The sequence below is a fragment of the Corella eumyota genome, chromosome 4, assembly GCF_963082875.1.
Source record: "Corella eumyota chromosome 4, kaCorEumy4.1, whole genome shotgun sequence".
NCBI classification, from domain to species: Eukaryota; Metazoa; Chordata; class Ascidiacea; order Phlebobranchia; family Corellidae; genus Corella; species Corella eumyota.
In genome coordinates this window covers 949,686-965,538 of record NC_137493.1, presented here as the reverse complement: position 1 = coordinate 965,538, position 15,853 = coordinate 949,686, and the positions used below count along the sequence as shown (strand labels likewise).

The following is a 15,853-nucleotide window of genomic DNA, read 5'->3' as shown; positions in this document are numbered from 1 at the left end:
CGGTAAATATTGCAAGTTATACTGAACAAATATTGGTGACAAATAATGGAATTAATTAGTTAAATAATTTCTAATTATTGCTAACAAATAAAAATCAAGTTAAATTTAAACATATACAAATATATTAACTTTTATCTTTGCAAAACAGACTTAAAACTTGGCTTATTTGTTGTTTAATATTAGTATTCCAATTTAAACATTTCTTAAATTATTAGTTTTTAAAACTGTTATAAAGACTTGAATATTTAAGTTTAAGTATAAGTTGGTTTTTGTTAAATATTAAAATGATTTATTTTGTGATTTAATTGAATTGTTATGTTATATTTGCACAGTTATTTAAACGAATAAATTCATTATTTAAGCAAACATTTTCATTTTTAAGTAGCAAACCCTGTTTAAATACGTTAACAAAGTTGTTTACATTTAAAATATTAAGAAATATAACTAAAATTTGCGACCTATTGTTTGTGACGTCAAACCTAGGTCTATATGACGTCACGAAGGTCTTATCTATATCGAAATTCTGATTTTGTTTTAGATTTTAACACCAAATTTAGTTTTTAACGCTCTTGCATTTTTAAAAATTATATTTATTTAAAAAATCTTAAAAAAAGGCGGAATTATTTATTTAAACTAATTTAATATTTAAAACAATTTTTTTAATAAAATAAATCTTTTTTTTTCAGTTTTTTACACTTTAAAATTTGACACAAATTGTATTCTTACGTAACAAGCCACCCCATTGTGACGTATCATGTTTCTATTGTTGGCCATCGAAAGTTCGAGTACCCCTAACCCCAGCTGGGTTACAACAATAGACCGAGGGTCAAAAGTGTTGTTATAAACCCCCGAGGAGTAATTAGAGGCGGATTTTATGGGTCACATTACGACCCCCTATCTATGACGTCATAAAAAAAAAGGAATGGGGTGGACGTTACGACCCCCTATTTATGACGTCATATAAGGAAAAATAAGATAAAAACTTGACAAAAAATACAAAGTAATTAAAAAAAGAAAAAACTTAATTAAAAAAAAACTGTTAATTAACTTAATTAATTTAAAATATTTTAAGACCTAAGTTTTATTTGAATTGCTTTTAAGCATTATTTTTTGTCGTAAGAAATTAACCAAACAAGTTAATGTTTATTTTAATTCTTGTGTGGGTGTATCTCAAACTTGATGATTTCATTCTAGTAGGAAACCTTAAATTTGTCTGCAAATTAACCAACAAGTTTCGCTACCATTCTGTTTGTTTTATAATGAGTAATATATGTATATAATGGGACTAAGTAGGCGATATATTTGCCTAATTTATAAGCTACAAAATATATAAAACTGCTGTTTGTTGTGCGTGGGTAAATTATTGCGGGCAAATATTAGTTAAAAGTTGTGACCATATTATAACAATTGAAATGCCGACTGTAACGCAGGCTATTGGCTAGTTTAAGTTATTTTAAATACAGATTTTAGAAAATATATAAAAACTTACAATACAATTTAAATATCAAGCTTTAAACATAATTATCATTTTATCTTTTTTGGATTTTTTTTATCAAAATTTTAAGATTAATGAAAACCAATCCACAACTTGACAGCAAGATAAAAGCTTCGTAATGTTATCTCATAATAGCGGTTTTGTTACGTCATAAAGGTTAAAAAACATTTCGTAGAAATAGGGGGATTAGGGGTTGCAAATTCTATTCAAACTAATTGAAAAAAAAATTACTGTAATTTTTTAAATTGCCATTTTTGTGCAAAAAGCAATTTCCAAATTTCTGATGATTGATTTGTTTATTAATAGTATTAGACCTAATATGACGTCATAGTCATGTATCTTGTTACCTCATGATGTTACATTATAGGCATGGGAATACATCTCACTTAGGTTGATTAGATTATGTTGAAATGTTATTTGTGTAATGAATTTATTTTTGGAAAGTTGTAAATTTATTTTTACAACATCTGCATATTTTAACGATTTTATTAGTATGTCCTATTTTAACGTTTTTGTACTAAAATTAATTTTTTAATTTCGAAAACAGACTTTTTTCTATATCACTTTAAGTTTAGGTTTTATAGTTTAACTGTAGAAAAGTGAGTTGTTGTGACGTGTTTAAGCTATCTGTAAACACCAGGCTCAAAGGTGAATAATGTGGCATTGGTGGGACTTAAACCAAGGACCATACAATTAATACATTATACAGTAATTTTGTAGTATAACACCTTAAGGTGATATGTTTTATATTTTTATTTGGTAAAGGGTGATCTGTTATGAAAAGTTAAAGCTTTCTGTAAACGCCGGGTTCAAAGGCAAATAATGTGGCATTGTTGCGGCTTGAACCCAAAACCTTTCGGCTCGTAGTCCGACGCCATAATTGGTATACCAAAAAACTGAATTTTACTTTAGATTTTGATCTCCTATGCCACCTTGCGGGTTATTAAATTTTAGATTTTTATAAATTAAACTGAGTAAGAAATTGTATTAAAATAAAAACGAAAAAACAGTACCTTTAGTAAAATTAAAAAACAAAAACACTAAAACCTGATACTATTAATCAACTAATTCAGTAAAAAACAAAAAACCAAATATTTTCTTGAGGATAAAAAAAGATAAATTCAAAAACTTATTTACATGAAGAAACAAGTAACACTAAAAAGCTGCAAATTTAGAAAACTAGTTTTTGTTGTTTTTTGAGGTTTTGATGCCATTAGTATTTGAATTCCTTTTTCCAGGTGTAAAAACCCAAATATCAAAATGTTTTGCTAAACCACGAACCTAAAAATAAATTTTTAAATCAACATTTGTAAAAATTAAAAAAAAAATAATAGTTAAATAAAATGTCACAAAACACTCACCACTACTACTCCATAATGTATATGAGCAAGAGTTGTGACCACTGTAGTGCCAACCAAAATATAAAACTTGATATTTTTAGTATTTGTTAAACAAATTAAGACCAAATAAGAAATTAATATTAAAATTAATTTGTTGAAAGTTTCACATTTGGTTTTGGTCATCTGACAAATAATCAAACGGCACTAAAAAAATAAATTTAATTGTTAAAGAAAATTTAATAGTTAATTGTTTAATTAAACTAATAATTAACTTTCATTATTGATATTCTTTTTGGTCCATACTGATTATACTTGTCAAAAAATAATTTATTCATTCAAAAATGGTGTAGTGGTTAGAACACTTGGCTTTACTACATGAGGTCCTAGGTTTGATCCCCACTGCTTTCATGCTGTAGAGCTCTTAAGTAGGACATTATAAACGGTATTAACTTGTGATATTAACTTACCATAATATTCGAAAACACAACTCCTGTCAAAAACAACAAAATTCTGTCATTTCCATCAACTAAATATCGGATTATAAACATAACAACAAATAATATAAACGGTGATATTAAAGGCCTCATTCCTTCTATAAAAGACAAACCCCTTCCATTCTGGTTCAAGTTGGCACTGAATTAAATAATATTTAGGTTATAGTTAAGCTTAAAGAGTTATATGTAGGTTAAAATATAGTTAAAATTACCTGATAATGTTATATATTGTCAATGGTATTCCGATTGGAATTGTGCTTACTAGAAGGAATAAAAACCAAAGATATTAAGAACTTTACTGAATTAAAATTGCTATTGCTAGCATAATATTTATAATTACATCTTAAATGAGTATAAGCTGACCGCCATGCAATGTTTTTTATTAATTTGTTAATTATAACTATTTTTTTAAAACTGACTTGATTCTAACATGCAATTTAATTAGCTGCTAATTAAGAAAATAAACTGTTTAAATTAGCGGAAAAATTATTTAAATTATTAAATTTAAGTTTTGTTCAGTAGCAATAATACTTTAAATGCTTTAAACGAACACACAAAAACATTTTTTAAGTTAAATTAAAAAATAAAAATATTTGTTTTAGCGTTTACACGAGTTAGTTAAAATGTTTATGACGTCACAAATAACTTACCACATACAACCATGGCAATGTACATGGTCAAACTAATCCCAAATATTTTTGTTTCCCAAAATAAAGTTCCAAACATAGCTGTGATGACGTAACATATCGTAATCACCTGCAATTCAAGATTAAGGGTTTAGTAAGGCGCTATAAACCGTATAAACTCCTACCAAGCCAGGCCTAATCAGCAGCATAATTACAGGGCGATTATTATTTATAATGTCCCAAACTACCAAAGTCAACTTGAGACTGGGTCAGGGTAACTGATGTTACTTTATGTTTAAGTCGCAAAGTCGACTTTCCTACATTAAGGATAAATAAATATAAAAAAACAATGTTTTAAACTGCCAAAGTTAACTTGAGACTAGGGCGAAGTAACAACAGTATTTTATTTCCCTTAAACATAACATAACATAAAAATGACTAAGAAACACAGAAAACAACTTAAAAAGTAAACTAAAACGAACAGAAACCTACTGTCAAACTAAGATCTAGGGACCATGGCAAGTAGAGGACCCCTGTATTGTATTTCTCCCAGTGAGGAGTGATGATAGCGAATGAGGTTAGACATAAGATGCTGATGTATCCGCCAGGTACTTTAAAAATATAAAAATTGTAATTAAAAAATAATATAAACAACAAGAGTTGTAATTTTTGTGCAAGTTTTTATGATTACATTTTTCATATTTATTTTTATAAATTTCGGTCTTGTGATTATAATTTTTATTAAACTTAATTTTCGAGTTTCAAAAATATAAAAAAAATCGATTATTGGTTCGGCGAGGCTTGAACCTAAGACCTTTCGTACCACAAACCAATGTTTTTAACAAATATACCAAAAACCACATGCTCACGCCATTGTACAGACAAAGTGAATCGTTACTTAATTTATTTCCATTGTTTTGGTTGGATTTTAGATTAAATTCAGTAGGTTACTGTATCACAAACTTGTTTCGTTACCGAATCCAAAAGCTTCTTGCTTAAAAATGCACAAAACGTTCATCGTAATCAGCGAGCTACTCCAGGAATCCAAACCATGGTCAAACAGCTCCCCTAGTGGTGATGAGGTGTTGGTTCGACGAGCTTGTTTGCCGTCAATCCCGTCTAAAAATAAAGATTTCTAAGACAACTTTTTAACAGGTTAAAGTCCACTTAAAAAGATAATAAAATAAATCTTTAATTTTTGTAGGTTTGTACGGTTTTTTGAAACCTTCGAATTTATTTATTTATTTACCCTGGAACTAATGTATTGTCACTAATTGCTAGAAAAAATGTGTGAAGTTCAACACAAACTAAAAATTGTATGTAATTAAAATAGTTGCAGTCATCAAAATTTAAATATGTACATCTTTATATACACCTAAAAAATAGTTATACAAAACTATCCCAAAATAACGAAAAGAATAACATTAAAAAGCTTTAAGAAAAATCAATTTTGTAAAGTGTTAAACAATTGCAACTTATTTACTTAAAATACTTACCCAAAGTGTGTGAAGTAAAATGACAAAACGCGCTGAACCACCAAACCCAAGACGGGATCAAATCATGTTCAGCAGATTTATAATCTGGGTCGTAACAACACATTACGATGAACTGCACAACTAAGAGGAGAAATCCAGTGAATGTGAGAATATTTGCTGCCAGCCATAATGGGACTAACTGTGATTTAAAATAAGATAGTTTTTAGAGTTGAGTGTATATTTGTTTATTTGTACATTAATTTGTTGAGTTGATGTTGGTGTCTATTTTAGACTGTTTTATTTTTGTAAAAAATGTGTTTTTTGCTAATTTTATTTTAACATTTTTTTTTGTTTTTGTTTTTTTTAACATCTTTTTATTTTTATTTTTTTACCATATTTACAATTTTTTACCGTCACTTAATGTTGAATCGAACACATAAAATGAAAAAAATAATTCCACCTGTAGGGAAATCCCCAGGTAGTTTACCTAAGGAATTTTCAAAACAATTTTTGTGTTGCAATTTTAATCAAAAAAACAACATTTAAAAAGGCAAATTTGTGACATAATTTAAAGTTTTAAGGTGATTTTGAAAGTATTTTCATTTGGTGACTATTGTTAAAGTTAAAAAGATGCCGAACAGAGAAGAAATAGGTAAGTTATTTTATGTTTTTTTTGACTAATTTTACAGCACGAAAAAACGATAAATTTTGTCAGTTTTAGTTGTTTTTGACTTGCTACATCACTAAATTTTTAATGTTTTATGACTCATCATGAAATTATGCCTTAGTTATATAAGGAATGTAAACATAACAGCAGCTAAAATCAAACCTAAAACTCCTTTTTTAAACACTGCCACACTTTTTCTAAAGTTTCGATTTCAATATTGTTTTTTTAAGTTTTTAAATTCTTTTTTTCTAAAGTTTTTAAATTCTGTATTTATCTTAATTTTTCTAACTTTTTTTTTTAAGTTTTCAAATTCTAAATTCATCTAAAGCTTTTTTAATTAACTAAATTGCCTAGACTAAATAACAATTTCAATTTAGTTTAGTTTTTTTTTTTTCAATTTACTAATTTAGTTTTTTCAATTTACTAATTTAGATCACGAAACAGTAGTTTCACAACATCTTCCACATTTACAAGCAGCATGGAAATTTTTTTCCCATGAATATTTACCGGTTTGCTTAATTGAAGCAATACTTGGATGTTTCTGTGAAAATCCTAAAGCTATATCCGAGCAACTTATATCGCAATTGGGCAGTTATGAAGTTGATGTTATTGAAAGGGATGGCTCTATCACTATTACTGAATCTGCTCACTCTAATCTGCCCAATCCAGACCCAGAGAAATATCTCAAAGTGGCGCTAAAGTCTGTGTTATGTTTAGTAGATAAGGATAATAGAAAAGCCAAGGATGATAAGACTTTGTACCATTTAAGTCAACATCTGCACTTGCTTTTTCAAAATCTTAAAAGCTATCTTCATGCAGGGAATTTAACAGATTTTAACTTGGTGATATCAGCCTGTCATGTGTACGGCCTTTTAGGGCAATCTTTGGTCCAGGGTCCTGACAAATCAAAGCTGAAACAAGCTTCAGATGTGCTCAAAGAAGCTGTCCAACAAATTTGGACAATTTGTATCTTGGAAAATCCAGGTTGCTGCCTACCTTTGCTTCAGAGCAAACCAGATATGGATGCTTTAAAGTTTAAAAAAAATCTTAACCCAAAAACCCAAGCACAACATATTGTTAAATGTTGTGTGGCAGTTGGAAAACAAATAGATATAAATGAGATAAATGAATATATCTTCACCACTGTCAAAATAAATGAAAGCAACTTGCAAGATTTTGTGTGGCACTGCATTCAAAATGGGATGACAGAAAGTGAAGCAAATAACAAACTTCTACCCATTAAAGCTGCTGTGGAACGAAATGGGAAGTTAAATGAGAATAACTACAAGATCCTGCAAGAAACTGGAAACATGCTGCCTCCCGAACAGTATCAAAAAGTTTGCCTGGCTGAGCAGATTATAGCCAATCTTCATATTCTTGCAAGGGTCGTTCTTTACCTGCAGAACCTAATGAAAGAAGATGACCAAAAAGAATGTGAATACTATGGGGATCTTGCTTATTATATGGCTGTCGAAGTTAAGAAGATGACTAAAATCCCTCTGCTCCATGAGTACATAACCGATGCTAATTACCGAGTCCCAAGACTTCTTCAAGATTCTTACAGACAAGAGAGTCCGGAGGATAGACTTAAAAGATTGAGAAAAGGAAAAGAGGAAGCTTATAAGTCGCGTGATGGGGCCCCTGATATTATGTTTGAATGTGGAAAGTTGAAAAAAGTTAAAGGTACTGCATATACTATCCTTAATGCTCAGAAGTACATTGTCAAAGCCAACTGTAAGATGTTTTCCTTCCTTAATAAAGAAGAAAGGCAACTAGCTTTAGAAGAGTGCGCTGAATTATTCGAAATTTCTCGGCAAAATTTAAAAATTGGAATGGCGGCAAATTGTTGTATACAAGCTATGAAGGGTTTTGCCGGTCTAGGGGAATTTGAAAAGGCCTTTGAAGCTTTTGAATGTGGATTTAAAAGCGAAGAAAACGGAATCCAGAAATTGTTTGAGAAGAACGAAGGCACTTACATGTGGGCTGTGTATAACATTGCTCGTTGTGTCCTGGCTCATATTGCTGCAGGTGGATACAGTAAAAAATACATTGATGTGGCTAGAGTTGGATGCGAAATGGCTTTAAAGATTTGTGACAAAGAAGTTAATGTTTCAGATACAACCAACGGAGTAAATGGTTCAGGTGAAGGGAATGAAGTGGATGAATCTGAAGTAAAATATGGGCTCACAGAATTGAAGCAAAGAATAATCGAAGTCAAAAAAAGGCTTGAAGAAATTGAATAAGTTTAACACTTTTACTGGTTTTAAACTGATTATGTTCCTATTTTGTACCGTTTTTTAACAGTAAAACACACTGATTTCTAGTATTTTCTCTATATATATGTAGTATATAAAGCATATCAACATACAAATTTACCTAACCTTTTAAGTAGTATGAATATCTAGCAATTTAAATGTAACAAACTAATTAAATATAAGGTTGTCATTTTTTTAGTTAATTTTCCTTCGTATCCTTTAGGTTTGAAATGCATTAAATACTTAAAAACCAAACAAAATATAAAAACTTTATGTTGCTAGTATATTATAGCTTGAACCAAAAATTAATTTTATTTTATTGTAAATTTTATAATTTACCTTAACGACTTGGTTCCAAAAAGGATGGAATATGTAATTTGATAAAGGTGATGTGTCGATGCAATTATACTGTTCAAAAAGCAATCAAATTAAAATTTATTGTCAATGCTGTTTTAGGTTTAAAAATTATTGAAACAATTATAAAAAGATGAACTTAATATACTAGATTTAAAACAATATTTCAAGTTGTTTTTACAGTGTTGAAATTAGAGTGTTTCTGCTAGTATTTTGATATTAGTTTGTGCTAATGTTTAAAATATTGAATTAAAAAATACTAAAAAAATTGAAATTAATATAACTTGGTTTTTAATTTAGAATTCATTAAAACAGTTTATTTAAAAAATTTTTAAAATTTACCTTATAAGTTGAAAAACCAGCCAACTGTTTCTTGCTGATATACATTTTAAATTAATTAAATTTTACAACAATTAATCTGTAATCAAATAATTAAAAGTTAAAATTAAATTATTGCTAATTAACAGTAAAAAAAATGAAAATCTGCGTTAATAATATAAATTAATGCATTCCATAATTGTAATATAAAACAATTCAAAAAAAATGCCAACTTAAATATATCTTATACAAATAACTTAAAAAATTTAACTAAATAAAAACTGTAACATCCACAAATACTCATGGTATATGTAAGTTGTTAAAAAACCAATAATAAAATATTAAACTAATGTTATTTTAAGTCTTATCTTTACACACTGTAAATAAAGCCAAACTTTTAATTCAAAACTGTGCAAGTGCTGTTAAAATAAACGTGAATTCTCAGTGTTTTTAGTTTTTATTAAACGAACATTGTTCTAAAAACAACAAAAAGTTAGAAATTAATTTTTTTATAACATTAAAAATTCTGTTTAGTTAGTTTTTGTTAATTTAACTATTCAACCCACATTTAAAATAAAAACAAAATATCACAAAAACACACAAACATTTAAATTTTATAAAATAAACACAGAATAATTAAAAAACACACAACAGCACTACTTTTCTGACTAAAATTATTAAATTATTAAAATCAATAAAATAAAAATAATTATTTTGCAACCCTCTTATAAAGCTCAATATAACACAAAAATAAATATAAAAATACATTTTAAAACCTAGTACGAACATATAAACCTTATATATACTTTACAATACACTTTAGTCTGATGTAAATTAAAGTTCTAAATAATTAATTTCACATAAAAAATGTTATATAACCAGCATGGTATGGGATTATATAACTCAATGTTTACTTAAGGCTTCAGCACATTTTACATTAAATATTCAAAATCACAGTTTTTAAAATTAGAAGAGATAGAAATTAAAACTTAAATTACAATTCAAGTGAAGACATATTTATTTTGAATATTTTTTAATTTATAAAAATTTTCAAATTTAATTACTTAATTTAATAAAATAGAAATATACATTGCTTTTTTTTAGTTTTAATAAATTTTAAATTATAGGTAGCACATGTTTAAGCCAAACTAGTAATACAACTAATACGTAACAGCATTAAAATACTACATTTTTTTTAGTTTTTTAGACTTAGATATTGCATCAATATTAAAATAAGTTTCCTATTAATAAAAAAAATTTGCAAATAACATTTTTGGTCCGAGTAAAAAAAAAAATTTAACAAAAACTTTTTTATTTTTTGTCTTTTTTTGAATATTTAATTAAAATCTAATTAAACCTCTTCTTCGTTTTTATTAACTTCATCTTTAGTGTCCAAAAGTTTTTGATTTTCATCACCACTAGAGCGTGCTAGTCATGCAGTTTTCTTCTTAGTTGAAAATACAAAAATATTGAAGTGTTCTGCTAAAGTGTCAACCTAAAAAAAAACATTAATTTTATATTTCTAGCATGAAACAAAAATTAAAATACCAATTTTTTTAACAAAGCTAAATAAATTCCTGCTGACCTAAAAAAACAATCAGCAGATTTATTACCGCGCAATTATAGTCTATAATATCCCAAACAAACAAAGTTAACTTGAAACTGGGTCAGGGTAACTGATGTTACTCTATGTTTAGGTCATAAAGTCGCCTTCCCACATTAAGGATTAATATATACATATATAAAAAACAATATTTAATTTAATAAATTGATTTTTACCGGCAGCGTGGTGTAGTGGTAAAAACACTTGCTACACCACACATGAGGTCGTAGGTTTAATTCCCATTGATCTCATGCTGTAGCGTCCTTGAGTAAGGCACTATAAACTCCTGCTGAGCCAGCACTTAATCAGCAGTTTATTTACAGGGCAATTATAATCTATAATATCCTAAACTGCCACAGGCAACTCGAGACTGGGTCGAAGTAACTTTTGTTACTCTATATTTAAGTCGCGCATTTGACTTTCCCACATTAAGGATAAAGATTTATACAAAAAAATAATTTTACAAGTTATAATGATGTAGAAATTACACATTACATTTATCCAACTTAACAAAGTTTAAAATTATTTGATCAATGTCCAAAGTTTAAATTGACAATTTAAATAAAATGATTAGTTTGTCAATATACTTTACACATATATGTTGATATAATAAGGTCAGATAATGATATTTAAAAATTTTTTATTGTAAAATTTATTTTTTTAATAAAAAAACGTTATCTATTATTAACTACAACCAATCTTTTTTTAATTTTAGCATTTTTAAACCAAACAATTTGTAAATTAAAATTTTTTCAATTTTACAAAAAAAATGACACAAATTACTTACAACTACTACTCCGTAATGTAGGTGAGCAAGGGTCATGACTATATTAGCAGCCAACAAAGTATAAAACTCGATTATGACATCATTGGTTGCGACAATTATGACAACACAGATGATGAGAAGGTAAATAAACTTGTTGATTATTTCACTCCGAGTGTTGGACATTTGTGCAACTATTACTCGACTCTAAAACAAAAAAAAATGTTAAAATAAAAATGAAAAATATCTTTAAAAATTAAAGTTTTAACTAAATAGTTTAAACTAAATAATATTTAAAATTTAACCAATTTTAATTTTTAAATGATGTTTTTATTTAACTCAATATGTATATAATAATTTGAACTCTGAATCTATATATAATGGAACCTAAAGAACAATTTAAAGGACTGCAAAATAAAACTCCTGTTTGTGGTGAGCATGTAAATTATTGCAGGCAAATATTAGTTAAGAGTTGCAACTATATTACGACAATTAAAATTCTGACTGTAGGGCAGGCTATTGACTAGTATTTAAATTTTAGGTGAATTAATTCTAAACTGGCAGTTTGGTTGTGGTGTAGTAGTTAGAACACTTGCTAACCACATGAGGACGTGGGTTTATTCCCCACTGCTCTCATGCTGTAACACCCTTTAGTAAGGCGCTTTAAACGGTATAAACTCCTTCTGAGCCAGCACTTAATCAGCAGCATAATTATCGGGCAATTATAATCTATAATATCCCAAACTGCTATAGTCAACTCGAGACTGGGTCGGAGTAACTGATGTTATTCTATGTTTAGGCCGTGAAATTCGACCTTCCCACATCAAGGATAAAATATATACAAAAAAACTCACCACAATATTAGAGAAAGCTACTCCAACAAGAAAATAAATCATCCTTGGATTGGAGTTCATGATATCAGATGGTGAAATAATAACGAGAACTGTAGTGATGATAAAACATAAGGTTGTGGAGATTAACGGAATTATGATCTCATACAAACTTCGGCATTTTCCTGTTCCATTTTTATTCGCTCTAAATCCAGAATTTAAGTTTTTTTGTATATAAATTAACATAGAGTAACAACAGTTACTCCGATCCAGTCTCACGTTGCCTATATGTTATTGTAATTATAGATATAAGTTTTAAAATTCATTTTATTTTTATAAATTTCCAAAATTATTATTTCTGATTAAAACCAACTGCATATTAGTATAATAACTATGCTAAGAAATGTATTTTATGGTATACATAAATATTTAAATTTAATGTAATATAAAACACTTTAAAATGAATTTTGTTACAGCCAATTACGTGCCAATACAGGAAAACATATGATATTAATTAAATTTACGAAATGTCTGTTTTTATTACAAAAATACCACTAATAAATTGATTAAATAACAAACAGTTACATTTAAAAAATATCTTTTATCCACAAATAATTAAAATAAAAAACTCACTGATAAACATTATGGATTGAAACAGGAATTGCAACAACTAACGCAGAGGCTAAAAAGAGGAAATAATAAAATTAAACAACAATATATTTGTCTGTTTAGTTAGCATATGCTTTATAATATATAATATATCTACTTTTACGCAGTTAAATTTTAGGTAAATTTTTACTTATTTTTAATTTTACTTACAATAAAACATAATTTGCATTAGAAGTCTGACTGGGATGCCGAAAATGTAAATGTCTTCCCACATTTGTATTCCATACCATGCACTAAGGCAATAACAAATAAACATTACCTAAAAATATACAAAAAATTAAATGTATAATTAATACGAATTTAAAAAAAATTAGGATCGAAAAATTTAACGATTAAGGCCCAGCATGTTGTAGTGGTTAGAACACTAAACTTCACTACATACGATCGTTAGTTTAATTTTCACTGCTTTTATGTAGTATTTTTTCTAAAGTAGCAAAATTAACTCAAGACTGAATTGGGGTAACAAATGTTACTTTATGTTAAGGTCGTAGAGTCGACCTTTTCACATCAAGGATAAATAAATAACAAAAAAGTTGTATGCCTTTTACACTGTAAATGTATATAAATAAAATGTATATAAAACTCTAAATAAAAAATAACTTCTTTAATTTTGTAAATACTGTTTATATTATAAATAAATCACTTACAACTTGGCTTAGATCATAAGCCCATGGTAGATACAAAACCCCGGTATTGTACTTCTCCCAATGTGTAAACGCAAAGGGAAATAAAGCGCACCATAATACAGCAAAAAACTGATAATCTATAATAATAAAAACAAATCTTTTAAATTAAATAAACAAAAACTAAATTATAATTAATAACTGTAATAAATAAGAATCTGAATTAATTTATTAAAATTCAATTTACTTGAAACACCAGCTAATGGGAAAACACAAAAAATGTTCACAGTGAAAAAGGTTACGCTCCATGAATCTAAGCCATGATCAAACAGCTCCCCTAGTGGTGATGAGGTACCAGTTCGACGAGCTTGCTTGCCGTCCACTCCGTCTATAAAAACAATATAAAATAAAAACAAAAAATAAAATTAATAATTTAATCAAAACTTTTGTTTGTTAAAAAGGATTGTAAAGATTATAAAAAAATAGTTAAAAAAGAATTACCATTTTAGATGATATTACGTTTTTTTTAAATAAATTTAATTTAAATATTTTAGTTACAACTTATACTTCTTACCTAAATGATGTGCAAAAAATTGACAAAAAGCGCAGAAAGCCCAAATCCAACTTGGTCCAGTTGTTATATATTTACCATCCATATAAGGATCTAAAATACTTAAAACTGTAAATTGAAGAACTAGAAGGAAGAAACCAACCAGGGTTATTGAGTTTGGGGCTACCCATAACGGAAAAACCTAAAAATAAAATAAATTATTTTTTATAAAGCGCAAAAACTGCAAAACCCTTACATTTTGTGGATTATATATATCTGACATAAATTATTTTAAAATTGCTGTAAAATAGCATAAAATTTACTAAAAATAAAAATTTATGTATGTTTAACTAGTTGAAGTGATTAAAAAATGTTCAAAAAATGACCAATAGTATATATTTGTTTGACAATTTAAAATAATTTTCAATAAATATCTATAAATGTTATTATGGGAAGGTTTTTTCATGCAAGTTTCAATGCAAAAATTCTACATATTTTACTAAATTAAAATTAAACAAACAACAAACCTTCACAAAATTGTTCCAGAATGGGTGCATTACATAATTAGAGAGTGGTGAACTATCAATAGAACTATACTGAAATATAAACAAAAAGTTTAAAATATTTATTTATTACTTTCTCTAATATAATAAACAAGACAGACGGTAATTATTTAAAAAAAAACAACAATCAAACAGTCCTGAGTTAAAATATATATTTTTTTTTATTTTGGTTTTTCGCACATTGATAAAAGTAAATAATAAATACGATATACAATTAATATTACAGCAATTTTTTTTTTTTTCATTAAAAAAAATGCATGTCTGGAATTAGCGTTTTGCACGCCTGGTGTCTTAAAAATGTGCACGCGCAGTACTGACGCCTAAAACATGCTAACATGTATCACGCGTGCACGCCTAAACCGGAAATTTTGGTACGCGTGCATGCGCGGTCACTCATTTTTTTACGCTTGCACGCACGAGATCTCGTCGAAAACTGCCCTACTTTCCAGACTGGATTAATATTACAACAATGCGATGGGAAAAAATGACAAAATCAATTTAATGATTTAAAACATGCCAAAAGTATTAATGTTAACGTAAAGATTTCAAGTGGTGTAGTGGTAAGAACTCTTGCTACACCACACATGAGGTCGTGGGTTCAATCCCCACTGATCTCATGCTGTAGCGCCCTTGAGTAAGGCGCTATAAACGGTATGAACTCCTGCTGAGCCAGCACTTAATCAGCAGCATAATTACCGGGCAATTATAGTCTCTAAAATATCGCAAACTGCTAACTCGAGACTGGGTCGGGGTAACTTATGTTACTCTATGTTTAAGTCGAGCATTCGACTTTCTCACATCGAGGATAAAGATATATACAAAAAAAAAAAAGTATGTTATGGCATGGTCACCAAAGATTAACTTATTGTACTTTTTTAAATATAAACTTCTGAAGTTAAATAACAACATTTAAAATTTGTAAATTGATTTAAATTATGTTGAACAAAAACAGACACACAGACTGACAAAAGTGACAGACAGTCAGGACAGATAAATTACTTTTACGTTTTTTGTATTTGTAAGCTTTGACCCGTTTTAAATTTATCTAAAACTCAAACAAATTTAACTTACCTTATAAGATGAAAACCCTTTTAATGCTTCTTCATTTACATACATCTTAAAAGTTTATATTTAATGTAAAACAACTTTTCAAACAAATTTCTTCAACAAAACTTTTAAATTTGGGTTGACCTCGTAATTCTTCTAAATCAGTCATGCATTAAACAGG

The 15,853-nt window shown here is 27.9% G+C and overlaps 3 protein-coding genes across 3 annotated transcripts; 1 reads left to right on the top strand and 2 right to left on the bottom strand.

Moving 5' to 3' along the window:
• Positions 1–2,629: 2,629 nt before the first annotated feature.
• On the bottom strand, positions 2,630–9,124 carry LOC145749411 (ethanolaminephosphotransferase 1-like). The gene is made up of 10 exons (XM_082565171.1): positions 9,049–9,124; positions 8,692–8,760; positions 5,452–5,629; positions 4,931–5,074; positions 4,448–4,566; positions 3,980–4,085; positions 3,542–3,590; positions 3,303–3,468; positions 2,857–3,039; positions 2,630–2,776 (listed from the first exon to the last, which is right to left on the bottom strand). The coding sequence occupies exons 1-10, from the start codon at positions 9,091–9,093 to the stop codon at positions 2,675–2,677; spliced, it is 1,161 nt and encodes a 386-aa protein (XP_082421297.1). The 5' UTR covers positions 9,094–9,124; the 3' UTR covers positions 2,630–2,674.
• Positions 5,884–8,980, top strand: LOC145749410 (uncharacterized). The gene is made up of 2 exons (XM_082565170.1): positions 5,884–6,082; positions 6,530–8,980. Exons 1-2 carry the CDS (start codon positions 6,061–6,063, stop codon positions 8,338–8,340), a joined length of 1,833 nt encoding a protein of 610 aa, XP_082421296.1. The 5' UTR covers positions 5,884–6,060; the 3' UTR covers positions 8,341–8,980.
• A 1,036-nt stretch (positions 9,125–10,160) lies between the features above and the next one.
• Positions 10,161–15,826, bottom strand: LOC145749412 (ethanolaminephosphotransferase 1-like). The gene is made up of 10 exons (XM_082565172.1): positions 15,697–15,826; positions 14,590–14,658; positions 14,087–14,264; positions 13,760–13,900; positions 13,537–13,652; positions 13,040–13,148; positions 12,854–12,902; positions 12,245–12,425; positions 11,415–11,597; positions 10,161–10,519 (listed from the first exon to the last, which is right to left on the bottom strand). The coding sequence occupies exons 1-10, from the start codon at positions 15,739–15,741 to the stop codon at positions 10,457–10,459; spliced, it is 1,134 nt and encodes a 377-aa protein (XP_082421298.1). The 5' UTR covers positions 15,742–15,826; the 3' UTR covers positions 10,161–10,456.
• Positions 15,827–15,853: the final 27 nt, after the last annotated feature.

What these genes read in the sequence shown, in the direction of transcription:
- LOC145749411 (XM_082565171.1), bottom strand. Translation starts at nt 9,093, where the DNA reads ATGTATATCAGCAAGAAACAGTTGGCTGGTTTTTCAACTTATAAG. An exon ending in TTTTACTTCACACACTTTGG is followed by an intron (nt 5,075 to 5,451) that starts GTAAGTATTTTA and finishes CTTTATTTTTAG; the next exon opens with ACGGGATTGACGGCAAACAA. An exon ending in TACATTATGGAGTAGTAGTG is followed by an intron (nt 2,777 to 2,856) that starts GTGAGTGTTTTG and finishes ATTTATTTTTAG; the next exon opens with GTTCGTGGTTTAGCAAAACA.
- LOC145749410 (XM_082565170.1), top strand. Translation starts at nt 6,061, where the DNA reads ATGCCGAACAGAGAAGAAATAG. An exon ending in GCCGAACAGAGAAGAAATAG is followed by an intron (nt 6,083 to 6,529) that starts GTAAGTTATTTT and finishes TTACTAATTTAG; the next exon opens with ATCACGAAACAGTAGTTTCA.
- LOC145749412 (XM_082565172.1), bottom strand. Translation starts at nt 15,741, where the DNA reads ATGTATGTAAATGAAGAAGCATTAAAAGGGTTTTCATCTTATAAG. An exon ending in TCTGGAACAATTTTGTGAAG is followed by an intron (nt 14,265 to 14,589) that starts GTTTGTTGTTTG and finishes TTTTATTTTTAG; the next exon opens with GTTTTTCCGTTATGGGTAGC. An exon ending in CTTATGATCTAAGCCAAGTT is followed by an intron (nt 13,149 to 13,536) that starts GTAAGTGATTTA and finishes GTATATTTTTAG; the next exon opens with GTAATGTTTATTTGTTATTG.